An 18,778-nucleotide genomic window follows, 5' to 3' on the forward strand; every position below is an offset into this window, starting at 1 on the left:
AGGAGAATAAAGCAGGATGGCGGTTTATCCGGACATGTAAAGCAGCAGGATCACTTTTAATCTGCTTTCTGTGCCGCTGTCAGCTTGTCGGCGTGTAGAGCGAAGGTCTCAGCCACGATGAGAGGGAAAACCAAAGAGGCATCTGTATACACCTGAAAACCGACAGCAGATCAGAGTAACTATTTAATAGGACCACTGTTACAATTAAGCCCTGAATTATTCATACCCCAGGCAGATTTAGGTTTAATCTTTTAATTTGACCAACATTGTTTTTTTTTAATGACTAGTATGAACAAAACTATTTAAGTGTCTGAGCTAGAACTAAAACTTAACATTAGGAAGATGGCAAGGTGGCCTTTTACCAGTAAAAATACCAATGAAACATATAAAAAGAAGGGTTTGATTGCCACAACACCAGTAAAGATTATTTCTATTGTTTATTGAAAAGGGTATAAATAATCTATGACATGCCTTCAAAAAAAAAAAAAAAAAATATATATATATATATATATAAATAAATATAAAAAATATAAAGAAAAATTATACAGGTACACCTTGTACAATGGGGCTGCATGGTGGCGCAGTTGGTAGCACTGTTGCCTTGCAGCAAGAAGGTCCTGGGTTCGATTCCCGACTGGGGGTCTTTCTGTATGGAGTTTGCATGTTCTCCCCGTGCATGTGTGGGTTCTCACCGGGTACTCCGGCTTCCTCCCACAGTCCAAAGACATGCCTGTTAGGTTAATTGGTCTCTCTAAATTACCCTTAGGTGTAAGAATGAGTGTTTGTGTGTTGACCTGCGATGGACTGGCGACCTGTCCAGGGTGTACCCTGCCTCTTGCCCATAGTCTGCTGGAGTTAGGCACCAGCTCCCCCACAACCCACTATGGAATAAGCGGTAGAAAATGACTGACCTTGTACAATGTTTTATTAAACTTTTTGCTTCAATGAAAATCATTCTAAATCTAAACCTGCCGGGTTAGGATTAATTTTGGGGCTTACTGCCGGTTAAATGAACAATACAATAAATTATGTTTATCTCTGGTTAAATCGCTGAGCCACTATAAAATTAGCAAAAATGATCCAACAGCACCACCTTTAGGCTTCAGCATGTCATTGCTAAAATCAGCTTTAAGGTTGATGATCACTTGAAATAAATGATTAAGTGAAATGCAGTAAAACAATGTCGGTGGTGTTCAGCAAATTAAATCATATAAAAGTTACTTTATTATAAATATTACACATTTGAAATCATGTACATAAAACATACCATTACCACGGTTTGTTATGTCTCTCTGGTAGATGATTCACTTTAATACTGCGCTCCAAGTAACCTAACAGTCATGTTCTCAGACTATGGGAGGAAGCTGGAGTACCCGGAAGGAACCAACAGATGCACGGGGAGAACATGCAAATTCCATGCAGAAAGAACTTTCTTGCTGCACAGCAACAATGCTAACCACTGGACCGCTGTGCAGACCAACACAATTCATGGGTTTAAAACATTTGTACAAAAATTATTCTGATATCTCAAAAACAAATCCAGTTATTTTCTTTTATTCCCACCAATTCCATTGTTGAAGGGGACACAGTAGGCAAAGCCTTCTTTTTCTTCACCAGGAACAGAAAAGCTGAAAGTTGTTAAATAAAGGACCAATCCTGAAGAAAAACCTGCTACAAAAAACTTGAGACTGGAGCGGAGGTCCACTTTCCAGCTGGACAGCGCCTTTAAATATACAGCCAGAGTCACAGTATAAATTAAGATTGACCTCAGGGTCTGTACCTTAACAGGTTTAGCATCTGTTCTGATCTTTCCCCAGGATATGGCCTCGTCAGGTCGGGCCCCCGAGTCCGAACCGTCAAACTCCTGACCAGTGTTCACGTACACGGCGTAGTCAGCTCCGTTCCTCTGGAAGCACGTCAAGGATAGGGTAATGTAAAGAGAGGAAGCTTTGTCAAGTTTACTCTGCTGGAATAAATTTTACTACAGTGTAGAACATCATCATAAAAGCTTTGTGGGCTGCTTTAGGACAGCTTTTAAAAAATAATAGTAACTAACTAAAAACAACCACACAGCACAAATAAAGCACTAACAAAGATCTGATGGAAGCAAGATGCATCAGAGCCTAATTAGAAATGTTTGGACACTACAAAATTACTTCAACGTGTAAATCTTGAATCAGTTGTATGATTAGTATGACGAATAAAAAAGCTGTCTTAAAATATTCTGACAGCACTTTAAGTCTAATCTGAACCTGAAAAAAAAAATACTAACAGACTTTAAATTCTGTTCAAACCAAAACACTGAGTCATTTACCATGAGGTTAGCATTGGCTATATGATGTTTCACCAACCCTCCTCCCAGGATGATCATTCCCGTCTTCTTGGCAAAAACCGCTATACCATTCAGCCTCCGGATATCTGAAACAAACACCGAACTCATGATATGAACAACCGGGACCACTAAGGTGGCATTGTTCTGTTAAAGTACTGCTGCCTCTACCTTCTACGATGTCCAAAACCAAGCCGGGGTTCTTAAACGAGTGGAAGTAGATCATGTCGCCCAGAGAACCATCGGTGAGAGCAGGACTGAACACTGGGATGTTATTCTGAAACACAAAATGTCGATATTTAGCAATCTGAGCTATTGAAGACAGGATAGGTTGCATGTATGATTTCACATGTTAGGAGGAAACCTTGTATGCCCAGTAGTAGACAGAGTCGGTGTTGTTTATCTCCTTGCCGAGCCGATGGATCATTTTAGAGGGAGTCCACCGGGTTCCCTGAAACAAACAAACTTGCCATTTAATTTAAAGTAGTAAATATTCTGAAATGAGGATTTTTATATGTAGAGCAAACATTTCGAACATCTTAACTACATGATTTGTGCATGTCAAATGATTGGATTTGGAGCAAATAGAGTCGCCCACCTGTGTGTTTTGCTCCAGTAACATTTGATCCAGAATGGGCATCAGCCAGTCTTCAAACTTACAGTAATTATTATTGGGCACCAGAAGGTTCCCTATTCTACAGTCAGTGAAGACAAAGGAGAGAGAGACATCAGTGGACACAAAAAATGAAATGATTCAACCCTGTATGTTATTTCGCTTTCCGAAAAACTGCAATTTAAATGCGAATGTTTTGGGATTTAATGCAAGATGAAAATTGGTGAGTTCCAAAAGAAAACATCTGTTTTAAAATAGAGCATGTTTTCTGTTAGATCTGCAGACTATGGTAGGTAACATGAGAAGAAAGCCAGTTCATCTGAAAATGTAGCACTTCCCTCCCTCTCTGCTGAACCTGAGCTCTGCTCTATTAGCTCCGCCCCCAATCCTTCTCACCCTCTACTTTACAGTCATTTCCAGGCAAATTTTCATCCACAGGGAAATCGTTTCTTTGTCTTGGTGTTTGCCTCCTTTTCACCCACTATCTTCACATGGTGCCACCAGAAGAAACACAAATTTAAGTTACCAACCCTATTTCCATCTTCTTTTGCCTCATTTTAAAAGCAGGAATCCTTTTAATCTAGATTTAAATGACAGAGCCGACCCCCATCAGCCATCACCAACCTGTTGATGCCTCTCAGACGCAGCTCTTTGCCAGAGAGACTAAAGTCTCCCAAGTAAGTGTGGGCCAGACACTTGATCAAATCCTCCTCAATTCCTCCAGCTGTGGTGACAATCACATCCACCTAAAAACAAGGCAACGGGTAGAGATAAACCGCTGCAGTCACGTCAAACGGTTTGATCACTTTTGTTAACTGTACGTTAATAGGTTTGTACCATTTTATGCTCTGCCAGGTAGCGGATGCTCTCTCTCACTCCAGAGCTGATGAGGTTGGAGGTGTATCCCAGGAAGATGGTGCAGCCTGACTTGCAGGAGGATTTGCAGGATTCTCCATACTCGTTTTCTTCGTCTACTTCCACCGGTTCAAGGCGTTTCTCTATCTGTGGGTGGTAAACTGTTGGTTAACGGCAGCTTAACACAGCGGAGCTTTACCATTTTATCTCGTTAACCCTGTTCAACAGCAACACACAAAACTGAAATTAAGTTTCTTATTACAGACTCAGGATTATTATTCACGAGAGTACGGATTATTTTCACCATGGGCAGGACCCAGGCAGGAAGCTGCTGTTAAAAATCCTCCAAAAGGAAATTACTGGACTCAGTGGGAATTGTTAAAAACGTCCAAAGCAATATTATGGGAATGATTTAATCAATCAGAGGAAGTACCTCCTGAAAACAAAATTGTAGTAACAAAAAGTCAACCTTTCATAAGACAAATACAACATTAAATGTCCTTACTTCTGATTCTTTAGATGAACTGAATGTTATTTTAACTAACCAATGTGTGAGATATTTTATTTTTACTGTAATAATTTTGGAAAATGTGACTCATTTGCATTTGACAACAGAATTAGTTAATCTTAGTGAACAGATTATGACATCAACACCATTCAAACGATAAATTAATCATTTTGAAATTATGTCTCACATCTATTATAACCAAATATACAGAGCTGGTAAAAAAACCTACATGCTTACATTATACAATAAAGTACCTAGCAACCAAATGACTCAGAAACATATCATACAGGGTATCAACAGATCTTGTTTTCTGTCATTGTCCTGTTGAAAAATAAATGATGGTCCAACTAAACGCAAACCGGATGGAATAGCATGCCGCTGCAAGATGCTGTGTTAGCCATGCTGGTTCAGTATGCCTTCAATTTTGAATAAATCCCCAACAGTGTCACCAGCAAAGCACCCCCACACCATCACACCTCCTCCTCCATGCTTCACGGTGGGAACCAGGCATGTAGAGTCCATCCGTTCACCTCTTCTGCGCCACACAAAGACACGGTGGTTGGAACCAATGATCTCAAACTTGGACTCATCAGACCAAAGCACAGATTTCCACTGGTCTGATGTCCATTCCTTGTGTTCTTTAGCCCAAACAAGTCTCTTCTGCTTGTTGCCTGTCCTCAGCAGTGGTTTCCTAGCAGCTATTTTACCTTGAAGGCCTGATTCACACAGTCTCCTCTTAACAGTTGTTCTAGAGATGTGTCTGCTGCTAGAACTCTGTGTGGCATTGACCTGTTCTCTAATCTGAGCTGCTGTTAACCTGCGATTTCTGAGGTTGGTGACTCGGATGAACTTATCGTCCGCAGCAGAGGTGACTCTTGGTCTTCCTTTCCTGGGGCGGTCCTCATGTGAACCAGTTTCTTTGTAGCGCTTGATAGTTTTTGCGACTGCACTTGGGGACACTTTCAAAGTTTTCCCAATTGTTCGGACTGACTGACCTTAATTTCTTAAAAGTAATGATGGCCACTCGTTTTTCTTCACTTAGCTGCTTTTTTCTTGCCATAATACAAATTCTAACAGTCTATTCAGTAGGACTATAAGCTGTGTACTGTATCCACCTCCTGCACAACACAACTGATGGTCCCAACCCCATTTATAAGGCTTGAAGTCCCACATATTAAACCTGACAGGGCACACCTGTGAAGTGAAAACCATTTCAGGTGACGACCTCTTGAAGCTCATCAACAGAATGCCAAGAGTGTGCGGAGCAGTACCGTATTTTCCGCACTATAAGGCGCACTTAAAAACCATTAATTTTCTCAAAAAATGACAGTGCGCCTTGTAATCCGGAGCGCCTTATATATGGATCAATTGGTTAATTGGTTGATCCATACTGGTTGTACACGGCGCTCTGTCAAAATGTTTCAGTACGACTGGTAAACTACAAAGCCGCACCGCTTGCAGCATTACGGCTACCGTAGTCGGGGGTGTCGCCGAAGTAATAGCGGTAAACACCTGTACTGTGCTTACTCCTAGTCCAACACCACTTGTGTGTGAATAACGACCCCAAAATTGCACCTTTCAAGAGACACGCTTACGATGCTGAGTTCAAACTCAAGGCTGTCAGCTACGCAGTCGAACATGGGAATAGAGCAGCAGCGAGAGAATTCAACAGTTAACGCTACTATATTGTGAATGTACTAACGTTTGATTTAGTGCATCAAACTGTTTCTTTTACGTGTTTACTGAATCAGGGAAAAGTTCCCTTTCACGTTTTAACTAACGTTTGATTTCAACTTCATAGACTCCAATGCATTCCTAACGTGCGGTTGGCTCTATTCAATAGATTTCTATGTAGAGGAGACCTTACCATGAGAGTGAATGGAGTTATCAGAACGCTGGTTTGTAGTGTATTAATAAAGTTTGATTGACTGACTTATCTGACTGTTTTGTTGACATTCTCTTTAGCACAGCTCCATCTAGTGGATGCATAACGCAACCCCAGTCAAACGTTTGACTGCAGTAGCTTCTATTCTATGCGCCTTATAATCCGGTGCGCCTTATATATGAAAACAGTTCTAAAATAAGCCATTCATTGAAGGTGCGCCTTATAATCCGGTGCGCCTTATAGTGCGGAAAATACGGTAATCAAAGCAAAAGGTGGCTACTTTGAAGAACCTAGAATATAAGACATATTTTCAGTTGTTTCACACTTTTTTGTTCAGTATATAATTCCACATGTGTTAATTTATAGTTTTGATGCCTTCAGCATGAAGCTACAATATTCATAGTCATGAAAATAAAGAAAATTCTTTGAATGAGAAGGTGTGTCCAAACCTTTGGTCAGTACTTTATAAAATACTTTATTTTTCAGAAATGTTTTTTTTCCCTACTTTTCCAGACTTAGAAAATGATATCACATAATTCCAGATATTTCCAGACTGTATAGGAACACAGATCAGAACACCTTTTAAATCAGACAATGTGATCATGGAGGCAAGCTCTGTCCTTAGATGCCCCCTCCCAACCCAGTGAAGGTAGTGGGAGGCAGGAGAACTCTAGTCAACCTAACATCACTCCAGGACATCTCCTTCCACCACTGGAAAGCTTCACCAGTGGCAGCCTGTTGCATGAACAAAGGAAAGAAATTGCAGATCTTTCCTTCTAGCATCGGTTAGACTGTATAAGCAGAAGTGCAAAAATAAAACTATTAATTCATTCATCTTCTATACCGCTTATTCCATAGTGGGTCAAGGAGGAGCTGGTGCCTATCTCCAGCAGTTTACGGGCGAAAGGCGGGGTACACACTGGACAGGTCGCCAGTCCATCGCAGGACAACACAGAGACATACAGGACAAACATCAACGCACACACTCAGTCACACCTAAGGGCAATTTAGAGAGACCAATTTACCTATCAGTCATGTTTTTGGACTGTGGGAGGAAGCCGGAGAACCTGGAGAGAACCCACGCATGCACGGGGACAACATGCAAATTCCATGCAGAAAGACTCCCAGCTGGGGGGCGAACCCAGAACCTTCTTGCCGCAGGGCAACAGTGCTACCAACCGTGGAGGTTATTAAAACAATAATTGAATATGAGCAATATTGTCTTCCAATTTGAGTGCAATATGTATATGAGCACACTGCTATATTTTTAAGCTTTTTGTGTTTCTGTAGTCTTAACCTGCAACAGAAATCGCCTTTTTTGCACAATATCAAAAAGTACTATTAAATGAAGCAGGTGTACTTTAAATCATCTATATATTTTAGGATATCTGTTTCAATATCTGAGGGACAAACAGGACAGAACTGTCCTGTTTGATAACAAAACATCATATTTCGCAGATCCCTGTGGGTATTAGACTGAGAAATGCAACATTTCTTTATATAAACTCTTTGTCACTAACAGCAATCAGTTTGATGTACTCTTTGCTGAGCTAAATAAAAAGCAAATAAAGGTTAGGGACAGATGTTTTGATGCATAAAATGGGATGTTTATATTCATTTTTTTTGATTGATTGAAAAGTCCCAGCTTTATCAAAGAACCTGCAGCAGATTTTACTACTTGGGAAAAATATTGATTGGCACAAAACCTGAACAGGTCAGGCCTAAAAAAAAAACAAAAAACATGGGTCTTTATCAGTTAGGAAAACCCTAACTGATGCATCTCTGGCTCATTCTCTCATCCATTCCTAAAAGCCTCTTCCCTCTCTCACCATTAGGTTGATCTCCTGGATGGCCAGAGCCAAGCTGCTGGCCTGAAAGCCTGTGGTCAGGTAGGACTTCAGCACCGCCTTGAGATCAACGCCCTGGTTGAAGTCGTAGCCTCGGATTTTAGGCATGTCTTCTGGGAGGTCAGAGCTGGGCTTCAGAACTGCCTCCATGGCAACAGTGGGGGCAAGGTCTGCCATTTATCCTGTAAAAAAAATAGAAAATAAACACTTACATTACCAAGAAATACTTAGAAATCTGTATCAAAAATACAAACAATATACTGAACTAATAGGACATTGGTCTGCAGCTTAGGCTGTCCTAGTCGCTCTCCAGTGGCACTATCAGAATATGATGTCAGGAAAAAGTAGCGGATATTTAAAAAAATAATATATGAACTGGGGGGAGGTGGGCCAAAAGTTATGCGAGATCTCATAAATGGCATGGAAGATATATATAGAGATATAGATATGTACATATATGTATCTATATATAGATATAAGAAGCGTTAAGAAATACATGTGACCACTTAAATAAAAACATGTTAGATCCATGTGGCTTGACAGTAGCAGTGACATGCTAGCTGCTAGCAGCTGCTTTCTTTTCTAATTTCGATTTAAATTGAAACATAGAACATACCTCTTCTTCACAAGACGTTATGTGATGGAACAGGTTATGTAGTTCACTTCTACCACAGCACTCAACAGCAAATAAATTAAATATTTGTAGCCCTGGAAACATAGCATGAGATGCTAATCTAAAACCTTCCACTACGGAAGTCGCAAGCGGACAAAATGAACCAATATGTATTTCTGCAGACACGCTTAGGTGGTAAAAATGTCCCTTAGTGACCAACAGAGGGTGCTGTGTGTAAACGTTTCAGTGCATTCATCATTTTGTGAATACACTCATTAACAGCTTTTAACACATTTCATTTTTCTTTAGTTATGAGCTTCTTATCATCAGAACAATGGAATAGCATAAACATAATTTAGCCAACACATGAGAGCCACCTTTTATTGATATTACGGCTTCAGGTCCTCTGGGCTATGTCTCTACCAGCTTTCTACATCTGGAGACTAAAATGTTTGTCAATTTCTTTGCAAAAAAAAGCTCAGTCAGACTGAATAGAGAACTACTTTAAGCATCACTTTTCAAGGCTTGGCACACATTCTTAATTGGATTTAGATCTGGCCTTTGCCTGGGCCATTCACACATGTTTTGATCTAAACCTCTACATTGTTGCTAAATTTATGTACTTTACAGTAAAATTCAACTGTGCAAGCTGTCAGATCCAGTGTCAAAGTGTAATTTCCAGCATTTTATATTCATGCTCCAGAAACATTGCTTGAAGACACCTACAGAACTCAAGAGACTGCCTAATTTGACATTAATAGTTTCAATTATGAATTACTAGGACATTTGCAGAAAGCTCACTGACCACTGCGTCCTGTTCATTTACACCAAGGCGGTGAGCTCAAAACTTTCCTGCTATTTTTAGAGTTAAACACTGAGAGGAACAGCCAGAATATATTTTCATCATCAGCGTCTGTGAAGTGTGTGAGGTTTGTGACATTTTCAAAAAAGGGTTGTGTGACCTTTTAAATCACAGAGCCTTTGAACTCCTCCCAGCAGTGAATAAAAGAGGGGGTAAGGGTCAAAACACACAGCCAGGAGTCTGTTCTGAGCAGACCCTGCTGCAAAACCTGAGCTGACTCTTAGCATCAGGTAAAACATTACTCAGAATCCCTTTTCTGCACTAAAAATCAGGGTTTCTTTAGCCTATAGAGCATTTTATTTTGGCGATGTCAGGTAAGATGTGTAGCAGCAGTAACAGCATTATTCAGGCTCAAAAACTGGTGGATCAACTTCAAATTGAAGCAGCCATGGAGAGATTCAAGGTACGTATGAATTCAAATACTAATATACAATCACACTTATACCAGCTGGATATTCAAACTGTGAGCTATTCCCTTATTGATTAAAATGAAAAGAATATGCTTTAAACATTTCCTATTCTCTAAACTAATTTCCCGGACTTCTAACTATTTGAACTTGTGTTTGATGCCGTTTGTCCGAGCAGATCTCCCTCACAGCAGCAGATTTAGTCCAATATTGTCAGGAGCACAGACGCAACGATCCTCTGCTCACCGGCATTTCTGCCTCGTCCAACCCTTTCAAAGACAAGAAGACCTGTGTGCTGCTTTGACACAAGAAGAGATCATTACTAGAATATAACAGATTTCAGACACTACATTTTTAGGACTTTTAATAGAACAGCTAATGTTTAACAGAGGAAACAAACATTACAAGATCAAAGTGCTCTCATTGTTCATTGTAATTTCATTTCTTAATGCATAAATACAATAAACATTTAAATATTTGTGGTTTCTTTGGGGGTATGAACATAAAATGTGTAAAAGATACAAGACATCTAAAAAAAAAACCACAATAAATAGCACCAACAGAAACATCCTTGAATTAAATGTATCGTATAAAAAAATTTAGTGCAGCAAAAACATAAATAAATAAATCTTAAAACATGAAACAGGATTCCATCAGCATTGAACATCTGGTTTCCAAATAATTTCAAATGTATATTGAAAAACAGAAAGCAAAAACAAAACTGTCATTTTTAGCTGGGGTGCACAGGTTTACACTCACTGCCAAGAAGCAATCAATTTAATCGTGTCAGTTTGTATTACTGTTTGCTTGATATTTCTAAGTGCATTAAACCACACAAGAGTAAAAAAAAAAAAAAAAAAAAAAATCAAATTTCTTCTCAAACGATGAATTTGTGGGTGCAGGTTTATTTGAGTCCCACCACTAAAAAGTTCTTTAAAGATAACATCCAGCGGTCTGCTTATTTTCTCACAAACAAATGACTAATTCTGCTTTGTGTGTATTTGGGTCGATGACATCATTAGCTGGAATAATTAAATATTATGGATGCATTATGCTCCGTAATTTATGTCCAAATTTGTCAAAAGTCGCTCGTATGCATTAAGGTTTACCGTCAACAGCTGGATTTTTGAGCCTCTTGTGTATCGACCTAAATACACACAAAGGAGAATTTGCAGTTTTTCGTCAAATACATTGTCACCTTTTGAAATCCTGCAGTTGAAATGTATACTTCATTAAACAGTTGTGTTTTTATTGTCAGTGTACAACTATTAGTGAATAATAAAACTGAAGAACCTCTTATTTAAAAAAAAAATAAAAAAAATCCATGTATCACAAACTTCACAATGCAGACAAAACAACATGGTCAACAAGTGTATACAGGTCCTTCTCAAAATATTAGCATATTGTGATAAAGTTCATTATTTTCCATAATGTCATGATGAAAATTTAACATTCATATATTTTAGATTCATTGCACACTAACTGAAATATTTCAGGTCTTTTATTGTCTTAATACGGATGATTTTGGCATACAGCTCATGAAAACCCAAAATTCCTATCTCACAAAATTAGCATATCATTTAAAGGGTCTATAAACGAGCTATGAACCTAATCATCTGAATCAACGAGTTAACTCTAAACACCTGCAAAAGATTCCTGAGGCCTTTAAAACTCCCAGCCTGGTTCATCACTCAAAACCCCAATCATGGGTAAGACTGCCGACCTGACTGCTGTCCAGAAGGCCACTATTGACACCCTCAACCAAGAGGGTAAGACACAGAAAGAAATGTCTGAACGAATAGGCTGTTCCCAGAGTGCTGTATCAAGGCACCTCAGTGGGAAGTCTGTGGGAAGGAAAAAGTGTGGCAGAAAACGCTGCACAACGAGAAGAGGTGACCGGACCCTGAGGAAGATTGTGGAGAAGGGCCGATTCCAGACCTTGGGGGACCTGCGGAAGCAGTGGACTGAGTCTGGATGAGAAACATCCAGAGCCACCGTGCACAGGCGTGTGCAGGAAATGGGCTACAGGTGCCGCATTCCCCAGGTCAAAAAACTTTTGAACCAGAAACAGCAGCAGAAGCGCCTGACCTGGGCTACAGAGAAGCAGCACTGGACTGTTGCTCAGTGGTCCAAAGTACTTTTTTCAGATGAAAGCAAATTCTGCATGTCATTCGGAAATCAAGGTGCCAGAATCTGGAGGAAGACTGGGGAGAAGGAAATGCCAAAATGCCAGAAGTCCAGTGTCAAGTACCCACAGTCAGTGATGGTCTGGGGTGCCGTGTCAGCTGCTGGTGTTGGTCCACTGTGTTTTATCAAGGGCAGGGTCAATGCAGCTAGCTATCAGGAGATTTTGGAGCACTTCATGCTTCCATCTGCTGAAAAGCTTTATGGAGATGAAGATTTCATTTTTCAGCACGACCTGGTACCTGCTCACAGTGCCAAAACCACTGGTAAATGGTTTACTGACTATGGTATCACTGTGCTCAATTGGCCTGCCAATTCTCCTGACCTGAACCACATAGAGAATCTGTGGGATATTGTGAAGAGAACGTTGAGAGACTCAAGACCCAACACTCTGGATGAGCTAAAGGCCGCTATCGAAGCATCCTGGGCCTCCATAAGACCTCAGCAGTGCCACAGGCTGATTGCCTCCATGCCACGCCGCATTGAAGCAGTCATTTCTGCAAAAGGATTCCCGACCAAGTATTGAGTGCATAACTGTACATGATTATTTGAAGGTTGACGTTTTTTGTATTAAAAACACTTTTCTTTTATTGGTCGGATGAAATATGCTAATTTTGTGAGATAGGAATTTTGGGTTTTCATGAGCTGTATGCCAAAATCATCCGTATTAAGACAATAAAATACCTGAAATATTTCAGTTAGTGTGCAATGAATCTAAAATGTATGAATGGTAAATTTTCATCATGACATTATGGAAAATAATGAACTTTATCACAATATGCAAATTTTTTGAGAAGGACCTGTAGATGCTTCTTTTAAATCCTCCAATGGGATTTCATTTTCTGGGTCTCCAGATATCCACGGTAACATCACCAGCGGCCACAGCAAAGATTCCAGCCTCCACATTCAGCTGACAGCAGAAGGAAACAGCAGGAGGGACAGAAGGAGATTGAATAATTAAACAAGAGTTGAGATCAGTATTTATTTATTTTTTTAAACAGTAATAAAGACTTTAATAAAATGAATAGCTAAATATAAAGCCAGATATTTACATACACTATATAAAATGATATAACATTTTTTCCCCTCACTGCCTGACATAAACTATACCAAACTTTTCCTATTTTAGGTCACTTAGAATTACTAAAACTATTTCTATTTGCTGTATGCCTGAATAAAAACAGAATTATCTTCACCAATGGTGTCCAAGATTTACCTTCCTGTTTGATGTCTTGACATATTTCCACATAACGGTCATTCCTTTTAATGCCATCTGTTTTTTAAAGTGCTCCATTTCCTCCTGGAGCAAACACCCCCACAACATGATGCAGCCACTCCCGTATTTCAAAGTTGGGACACAGTTCTCAGGCTTTAAGGTTTCCACATTTTCTTCCCAATGTAACGAAGGTCACCAAACTTCAATTTTTGTTTCACGAGACAGGAAATATCTTCAAACATGACTATCTTTACCCCTGAGGGCATTTGCAAACTGCAGTCTGACTTTTTATGTAGCTTTAAAGTATCGGCTTCTTCTTCTCTAAATTATCTTTGAGCCCATGTTAGTATAGGATCATTTTACTGTGGATAATGATTAGGCCTGCATCTCTACAAGATTAACTGCCTCATTTCCTGGAGTTGATGCCCACATTTTGCATCAAAATATGCTCATCTCTGGGCCACAGAACCCGTCTCCTTCCTGAACAGTATGATGGCTGGACATCCCTATGCTGTTTATTCTTGCATATAATTGTTTGAACTCATGAAAGTGGCACTTTCTGGCATCTGGAAATTGTACCCAAAGATTAACCAGACTTGTGAAGGTCCACAGTTCTCTTCCTGATATCTTGGCTGATTTTCTTGTGATTTTCCCATGATGTGAAACAAGGAAGCAGTGTGTTTTTAGGCGTTAAGGTGCTTTAAAATACATCCTTCTGTTAATCTGAAATTTAGATAATACAAATAATTTTTGCATGCAATCATAGCTAACAGAAGGACACTTTAGTCTCATTTAATGCCAGAAAGTAAGTTGGGTTTTCATATTTAATCTTTGATATTTTTGTAAAAGAATCATAGAACTGACCCCATGGACTTCAGCTGGATGACGCAGTGTGCACAAAGTCCTTGGTGGTCCACTAGGGATATGAATCTGCAAAACACGGCAGTTACAAAGTAGGGCTGCTTAAAATCAGTACTGTATAAGTAATCTAATAAAAAAACTCTTCACTCAAACCCACCTTGACAGTTTTATCAGTGGAGCAGGAGTAGAGGCTTCCTTGAGACCGGTGGATACCACTGACCAGAGCTGTGTGTCCCACATCAAACTGGGAGAGGGGCTTTAAGGTACCGGTCTGCATGGAAAAGGAGTGCAGCATACCTTTGCTGTCTCCAGCCCAAACCTCGTGGCCACTGTAGCTCATGGAGGATAAAAAGGAGCTCAGCTGCAGACAGAAACATTGATACTGTCAGTCTTAGATCTGAGAGCACAACAAAAAAAACAAGTGTTACAGACGTGGTTTACCTTAATTTTCTTTAATGCTTTAAGTGCCCTGCGATCATAGACTGCCACAGTGCAGTCTGTGCTCCCAGATATGATGTATGTGTCATCAGCAGCCAGGCACATTACAGCATTACCATGGAGGCGAACACTTTTAATCAGTGGTTCGGCAGCTGGAGAAAACCATAACATATGAGCTTGGCAGAGCACACACTTCCAGAGTCTGTTTAAAAGCAGCAGTAATTGGCATTGCTTTAAGAAATTGAACTTTTTCAAACCCAATGTCTTTTATCGGCATTTTATGTGAAACACTAAATAAACGATTTTGCTAACAAGGAAGCAAAGGGAAAACAAGCGGAAATTTAGAACAAATACTTTCGCAAGGCACTGTATGTGTTAACTGTCCTTACCTCTGGTGTCATACATATTGATCCTCTTGTCAAAAGTCCCAGCCAGTAAGACATCCGTCTGACAGGACAAGCAGAGGACAGAGGCCCCGGCCTTGATCAGGCCCCTATCTGTGCCGCCTGCCTGTAAGTCCCACAGCCTCACGGTGCTATCAAAGCCCCCTGAGGCCAGAAAAGAACCCTCAGATGCCAGGCACCAGACCCAGCCCCGATGGGAGGTGAAGTCCCCCTTCCTTCCCAACGTGTGGAGCAGCATACCATCAGGGCTTGCCTCCAGGTCCCAAAGTTTCACATTATAGTCTCTGGACGCTGTGGCACAGACAGCTCCTTTTCCTCCGAGGAGGAGCACAGAGTTGACCGAGGCAATGTGACTTGAGGGTAAGGTAATGCACTCCAGTGCTGGGGGTGGGCTAGGACTTCTGGAGGATTTATGTTGGATCATTTCTGCTTGTCCTCTGTTATTCACATGTCTAGGGTAGCCAGGGTCATTTTGGTCATGATGAGCCCCACCTCGCCCAACATATGCATTGAGCCACATCCTTGCATCTTCAATTAGTGCAGCTACACCAACCTCCAGACTACCTTCCAGTTCCTCTCTCAACCTTGCCATCTGGTCCCCATCTAAGTCTGGCTGCATTTCACCATCCTCAGCTTCCATTACTACCTCTATGCCTTCATCAGCACCATAAGCAACCTCTTGTGCTGCCACCCCCACCCTATCTACCTCATTTCCTCCTACATTTTCATGACCCCCAGGAACCTGTCCTCTCTCCTGCAGCCTCACTTGATCACCTTCTTTCTCATTCTCCTCTGACTGTTTGGCCACATGTTGCACTTCACCTGCCCAGCAGGTAATGAGCTGCTCCATCTCCAGGCAAGCAGTGGGCCAGTTGAAGTCCTCCCTCGGCCCAACTGGAAATCGCGCTTTTGATCCAATTAGTCTCTGTGCCCGTAGCTGCCAAGCTGTGGCGTCTTCACCAACACTTCTCAATGTGTGACATACCTGAAACAAAAGCTGGACTGTTAAAACGGAACAAGTAAAAGTGCCTTGCACTAACTTTTGACTTAAATTACATCTTCAAATTCTTGGTTATTTTATTGGGATTTCAGATGATGCACCAAAACAAAGCAGAGAATAACTACAAAGTTGCAGGAAAATGAAATAAAACCTTCTTGCTAATTGGCTCAAGTTGGATTTACTTCTGGACTTTGACTGGGCCATTCTAACACATAAATATGCTTTGATCTTTCTATTGCAGCTCTGGCTGTATGTTCAGGGTCATCTTCTGACTGGAAGGGGAACCTCTACCCCTCACATCTTGTGCAGCATCCAACAGGTTTTCCTCCATAATAGCCCATTCGCTCAGGGCGATGTGCAGTGTTAGCATTCCACTACACATATTCTTAATATCAATATCATTTTCTGTTTTTTATTTGTTAAAAAAAATATTCACCTCCACTTTTCAGTTATGCACTACTTTGTGTTGGTTTCTCATAAATTCCAATAAACGTTTAATCAACAACCTTCAGCATAGGTTGTTGATGAAACGTGTAGGTCATAAAATGACACGTTTTCAAGCCAATCTTCATGATGCTGTGATTCAGGGAGCTTGAACTTTTTCAATCTGACCTTTGGCAGCACATTGACCACACAATGTGCCGGAAGGTGTGAGGCAATGTGGATTAAGATCTCCCATGGTAATGACAACAAGTCACTTGATTCAGCAGATGGTGAGGGGCTAACCTCTGCTGATGGTGAGCTAAGAGCAGGCAGCAGACTGAAAGGAATATGGAGAACAAACTGAGTCATGACTTAAGTCATCATCACGATAAACATGAATTCAGATCGATTGAAAAAGAAAGCTCTACCCCTGGAGGTCCATGCTGGGACTTTCAGTACGTGGAGGTTTCACCTGGCCAGGACACGGTGCATCCGGAACTTGTTTTCCTGATTCTGCTTCATGTAGATTAACTCTGACCTCAGACATTTTTTTTTTTTTTTTTCCTCAAACGACCCCTCACTCAACAACTATATGCTAGCATTACTCTAAACTAACACTGAGCTACTGACCTTACAACGTTCGTCCTGAATTAGCCAAACGTGACATTTACATTTGATTTTTAGCTTAAACAGAACATATCTAGCTTACAACATTGTTACTACAGCTTTGCGAACACTTTACTGGCTTCAGGGTGAAGTGTTGGTGTTTCCGGTTGCGAGTCTGTATGACGATGAAAACGACCAAAGCACAATCCAAAACAAGACCCGTCAACCTCACTGCTGTTTGCAAAAAAAATTCAAAGTTCAAAACACAACTTCCGACACAGAAAGATGATGTCATCAATAGAGGCGATGTTCAAGTTGGAGTTGTCAGATGCTTTTCAGTTCTCAATTATTTTATATTTGTGATGTTTGGCTTCGGGTGTTTTTTTGTTTGTTTTTTTTTCTAATAGACTACATGTATGATCGGTTCCCCAGAGTTTGTTTTTGGGTCAATCCTACGTCACAGTGCGACGTTACCAGTCGGAAACACCCCTCATGGTGGCAAAAAAATGTATGTCAGCTTCTATCCTTATTTCTGTGCTACCTTTCCTCTTGCTTTTAGCAGTTCCTTAAAAACAAAAGGCATCTATTTACATGTTGAGTTTTCTGTAAATCAAAGCTGCTCATAAGTCTGCAGCCATCTTTTTTTCGGATCATTTTTTGTTGCCTCAGCGAGCATAGGCTTGCATGAATGTGCCGGATAAAATGAAAATGCCATAACACATGTAAAAGGGATTTTAGTATATTTAAGCATTAATCCTTTTTACTTGAAGATTTAGCTGTGCTTAGAACATCTTCCTATTTTATGATAAGGCACATATTTATTACAATTAACAGTGATTTCCCTGTATTAACCCCATCTATTACCCAATGTTGTAATTTCCAGTTATTGATATTCTTCACATCTAATATTGAGCAACACACTATTCTACAAATATTATTTTTAATACAAAAATCAAACATTACTAATTTTGAACAGTTTAATTCAAAAATTAATTAAAATTTTTCTGATCTCATCTATATGTAGCACAGTCATTTTCATGGCCAGTTGTCTCCTGAGGTCTAACAAGACAAATGCAGTTATTTAAAAAAAAATGCCCATATTAGCATACTTTGTTTGCTAGTTTAACATAGACTTTGGAAAAAAATTATTTAGTGCTTCTCAAATTAGGACATCATTAAAAAGTTAATTTACTTTAGTCATTTGATGTGCTTGGTCAGGGCTCCTTTTGCTTGAATTCCAGCATCAATGTGGCAGACAGTGGGATGACAGGCTTTAAGGCACCTGTGGCTCAATAGGAGACATCAACATCTTGCAATCAGAACTTTGTGGGTTTAATTTCAGCTTCCCAGCCACACTGTGAGGCACCCTTGGGGCAATGCACTCAGCCTCCCTACCAAATGGTGTACTGTATGTTTACGTTTGAGTGCAGGTAGGTGAATATGTGACTGGTAAAAGTGTTTTGCATGGTCTGTATGGCTTTAATAATTTACCATTTAATAGTACTTTATTTCATTGCATTGTTGGGTCTTATGTCTTATTCGTCCCCTTGCAATACTCCAAGTTATACAGGTCCTTCTCAAAATATTAGCATATTGTGATAAAGTTCATTATTTTCCATAATGTCATGATAAAAATTTAACATTCATATATTTTAGATTCATTGCACACTAACTGAAATATTTCAGGTCTTTTATTGTCTTAATACGGATGATTTTGGCATACAGCT

At 40.1% G+C, this 18,778-nt stretch overlaps 3 protein-coding genes across 4 annotated transcripts; 1 reads left to right on the plus strand and 2 right to left on the minus strand.

The window, feature by feature from the left end:
- Positions 1–37: 37 nt before the first annotated feature.
- dhps (deoxyhypusine synthase) lies at positions 38–8,814 on the minus strand. 2 transcript variants are annotated; one of them, XM_047356163.1, is made up of 11 exons: positions 8,654–8,814; positions 8,313–8,355; positions 8,020–8,219; positions 3,780–3,944; positions 3,567–3,688; positions 2,928–3,024; positions 2,694–2,780; positions 2,501–2,606; positions 2,315–2,418; positions 1,781–1,906; positions 38–152 (listed from the first exon to the last, which is right to left on the minus strand). In XM_047356163.1, the coding sequence occupies exons 3-11, from the start codon at positions 8,212–8,214 to the stop codon at positions 57–59; spliced, it is 1,098 nt and encodes a 365-aa protein (XP_047212119.1). In that variant the 5' UTR covers positions 8,215–8,219; positions 8,313–8,355; positions 8,654–8,814; the 3' UTR covers positions 38–56. The 2 variants fall into 2 exon arrangements, with proteins under 2 accessions (XP_047212119.1, XP_047212118.1); XM_047356162.1 differs by lacking the exon at positions 8,313–8,355 and having other exon boundaries at positions 8,654–8,813.
- Positions 8,815–9,552: 738 nt separating this feature from the next.
- LOC124862323 (guanine nucleotide-binding protein G(I)/G(S)/G(O) subunit gamma-7-like) lies at positions 9,553–11,258 on the plus strand. The gene is made up of 2 exons (XM_047356164.1): positions 9,553–9,915; positions 10,098–11,258. The coding sequence occupies exons 1-2, from the start codon at positions 9,820–9,822 to the stop codon at positions 10,221–10,223; spliced, it is 222 nt and encodes a 73-aa protein (XP_047212120.1). The 5' UTR covers positions 9,553–9,819; the 3' UTR covers positions 10,224–11,258.
- Positions 11,259–12,895: 1,637 nt separating this feature from the next.
- LOC124863077 (F-box/WD repeat-containing protein 9-like) lies at positions 12,896–17,791 on the minus strand. The gene is made up of 7 exons (XM_047357329.1): positions 16,874–17,791; positions 16,635–16,782; positions 15,008–16,007; positions 14,622–14,770; positions 14,338–14,541; positions 14,184–14,249; positions 12,896–13,013 (listed from the first exon to the last, which is right to left on the minus strand). The coding sequence occupies exons 1-7, from the start codon at positions 16,990–16,992 to the stop codon at positions 12,939–12,941; spliced, it is 1,761 nt and encodes a 586-aa protein (XP_047213285.1). The 5' UTR covers positions 16,993–17,791; the 3' UTR covers positions 12,896–12,938.
- Between the last annotated feature and the right edge of the window lie 987 nt (positions 17,792–18,778).

The sequence above is a fragment of the Girardinichthys multiradiatus genome, chromosome X (genome assembly GCF_021462225.1).
Source record: "Girardinichthys multiradiatus isolate DD_20200921_A chromosome X, DD_fGirMul_XY1, whole genome shotgun sequence".
NCBI classification, from domain to species: domain Eukaryota; kingdom Metazoa; phylum Chordata; class Actinopteri; order Cyprinodontiformes; family Goodeidae; genus Girardinichthys; species Girardinichthys multiradiatus.

Coding starts and splice junctions, on each gene's coding strand:
- dhps (XM_047356163.1), bottom strand. CDS start 8,214: ATGGCAGACCTTGCCCCCACTGTTGCCATGGAGGCAGTTCTGAAGCCC. Junction 2,607..2,693: donor TCTACTACTGGGCATACAAG/GTTTCCTCCTAA, acceptor TTTGTGTTTCAG/AATAACATCCCAGTGTTCAG. Junction 153..1,780: donor CAGATGCTAAACCTGTTAAG/GTACAGACCCTG, acceptor GTCGGTTTTCAG/GTGTATACAGATGCCTCTTT.
- LOC124862323 (XM_047356164.1), top strand. CDS start 9,820: ATGTCAGGTAAGATGTGTAGCAGCAGTAACAGCATTATTCAGGCTCAA. Junction 9,916..10,097: donor CAGCCATGGAGAGATTCAAG/GTACGTATGAAT, acceptor TTGTCCGAGCAG/ATCTCCCTCACAGCAGCAGA.
- LOC124863077 (XM_047357329.1), bottom strand. CDS start 16,992: ATGTCTGAGGTCAGAGTTAATCTACATGAAGCAGAATCAGGAAAACAA. Junction 16,008..16,634: donor TGGTCAATGTGCTGCCAAAG/GTCAGATTGAAA, acceptor CTTTTGTTTCAG/GTATGTCACACATTGAGAAG. Junction 13,014..14,183: donor ATCCAGCTGAAGTCCATGGG/GTCAGTTCTATG, acceptor TTCTGCTGTCAG/CTGAATGTGGAGGCTGGAAT.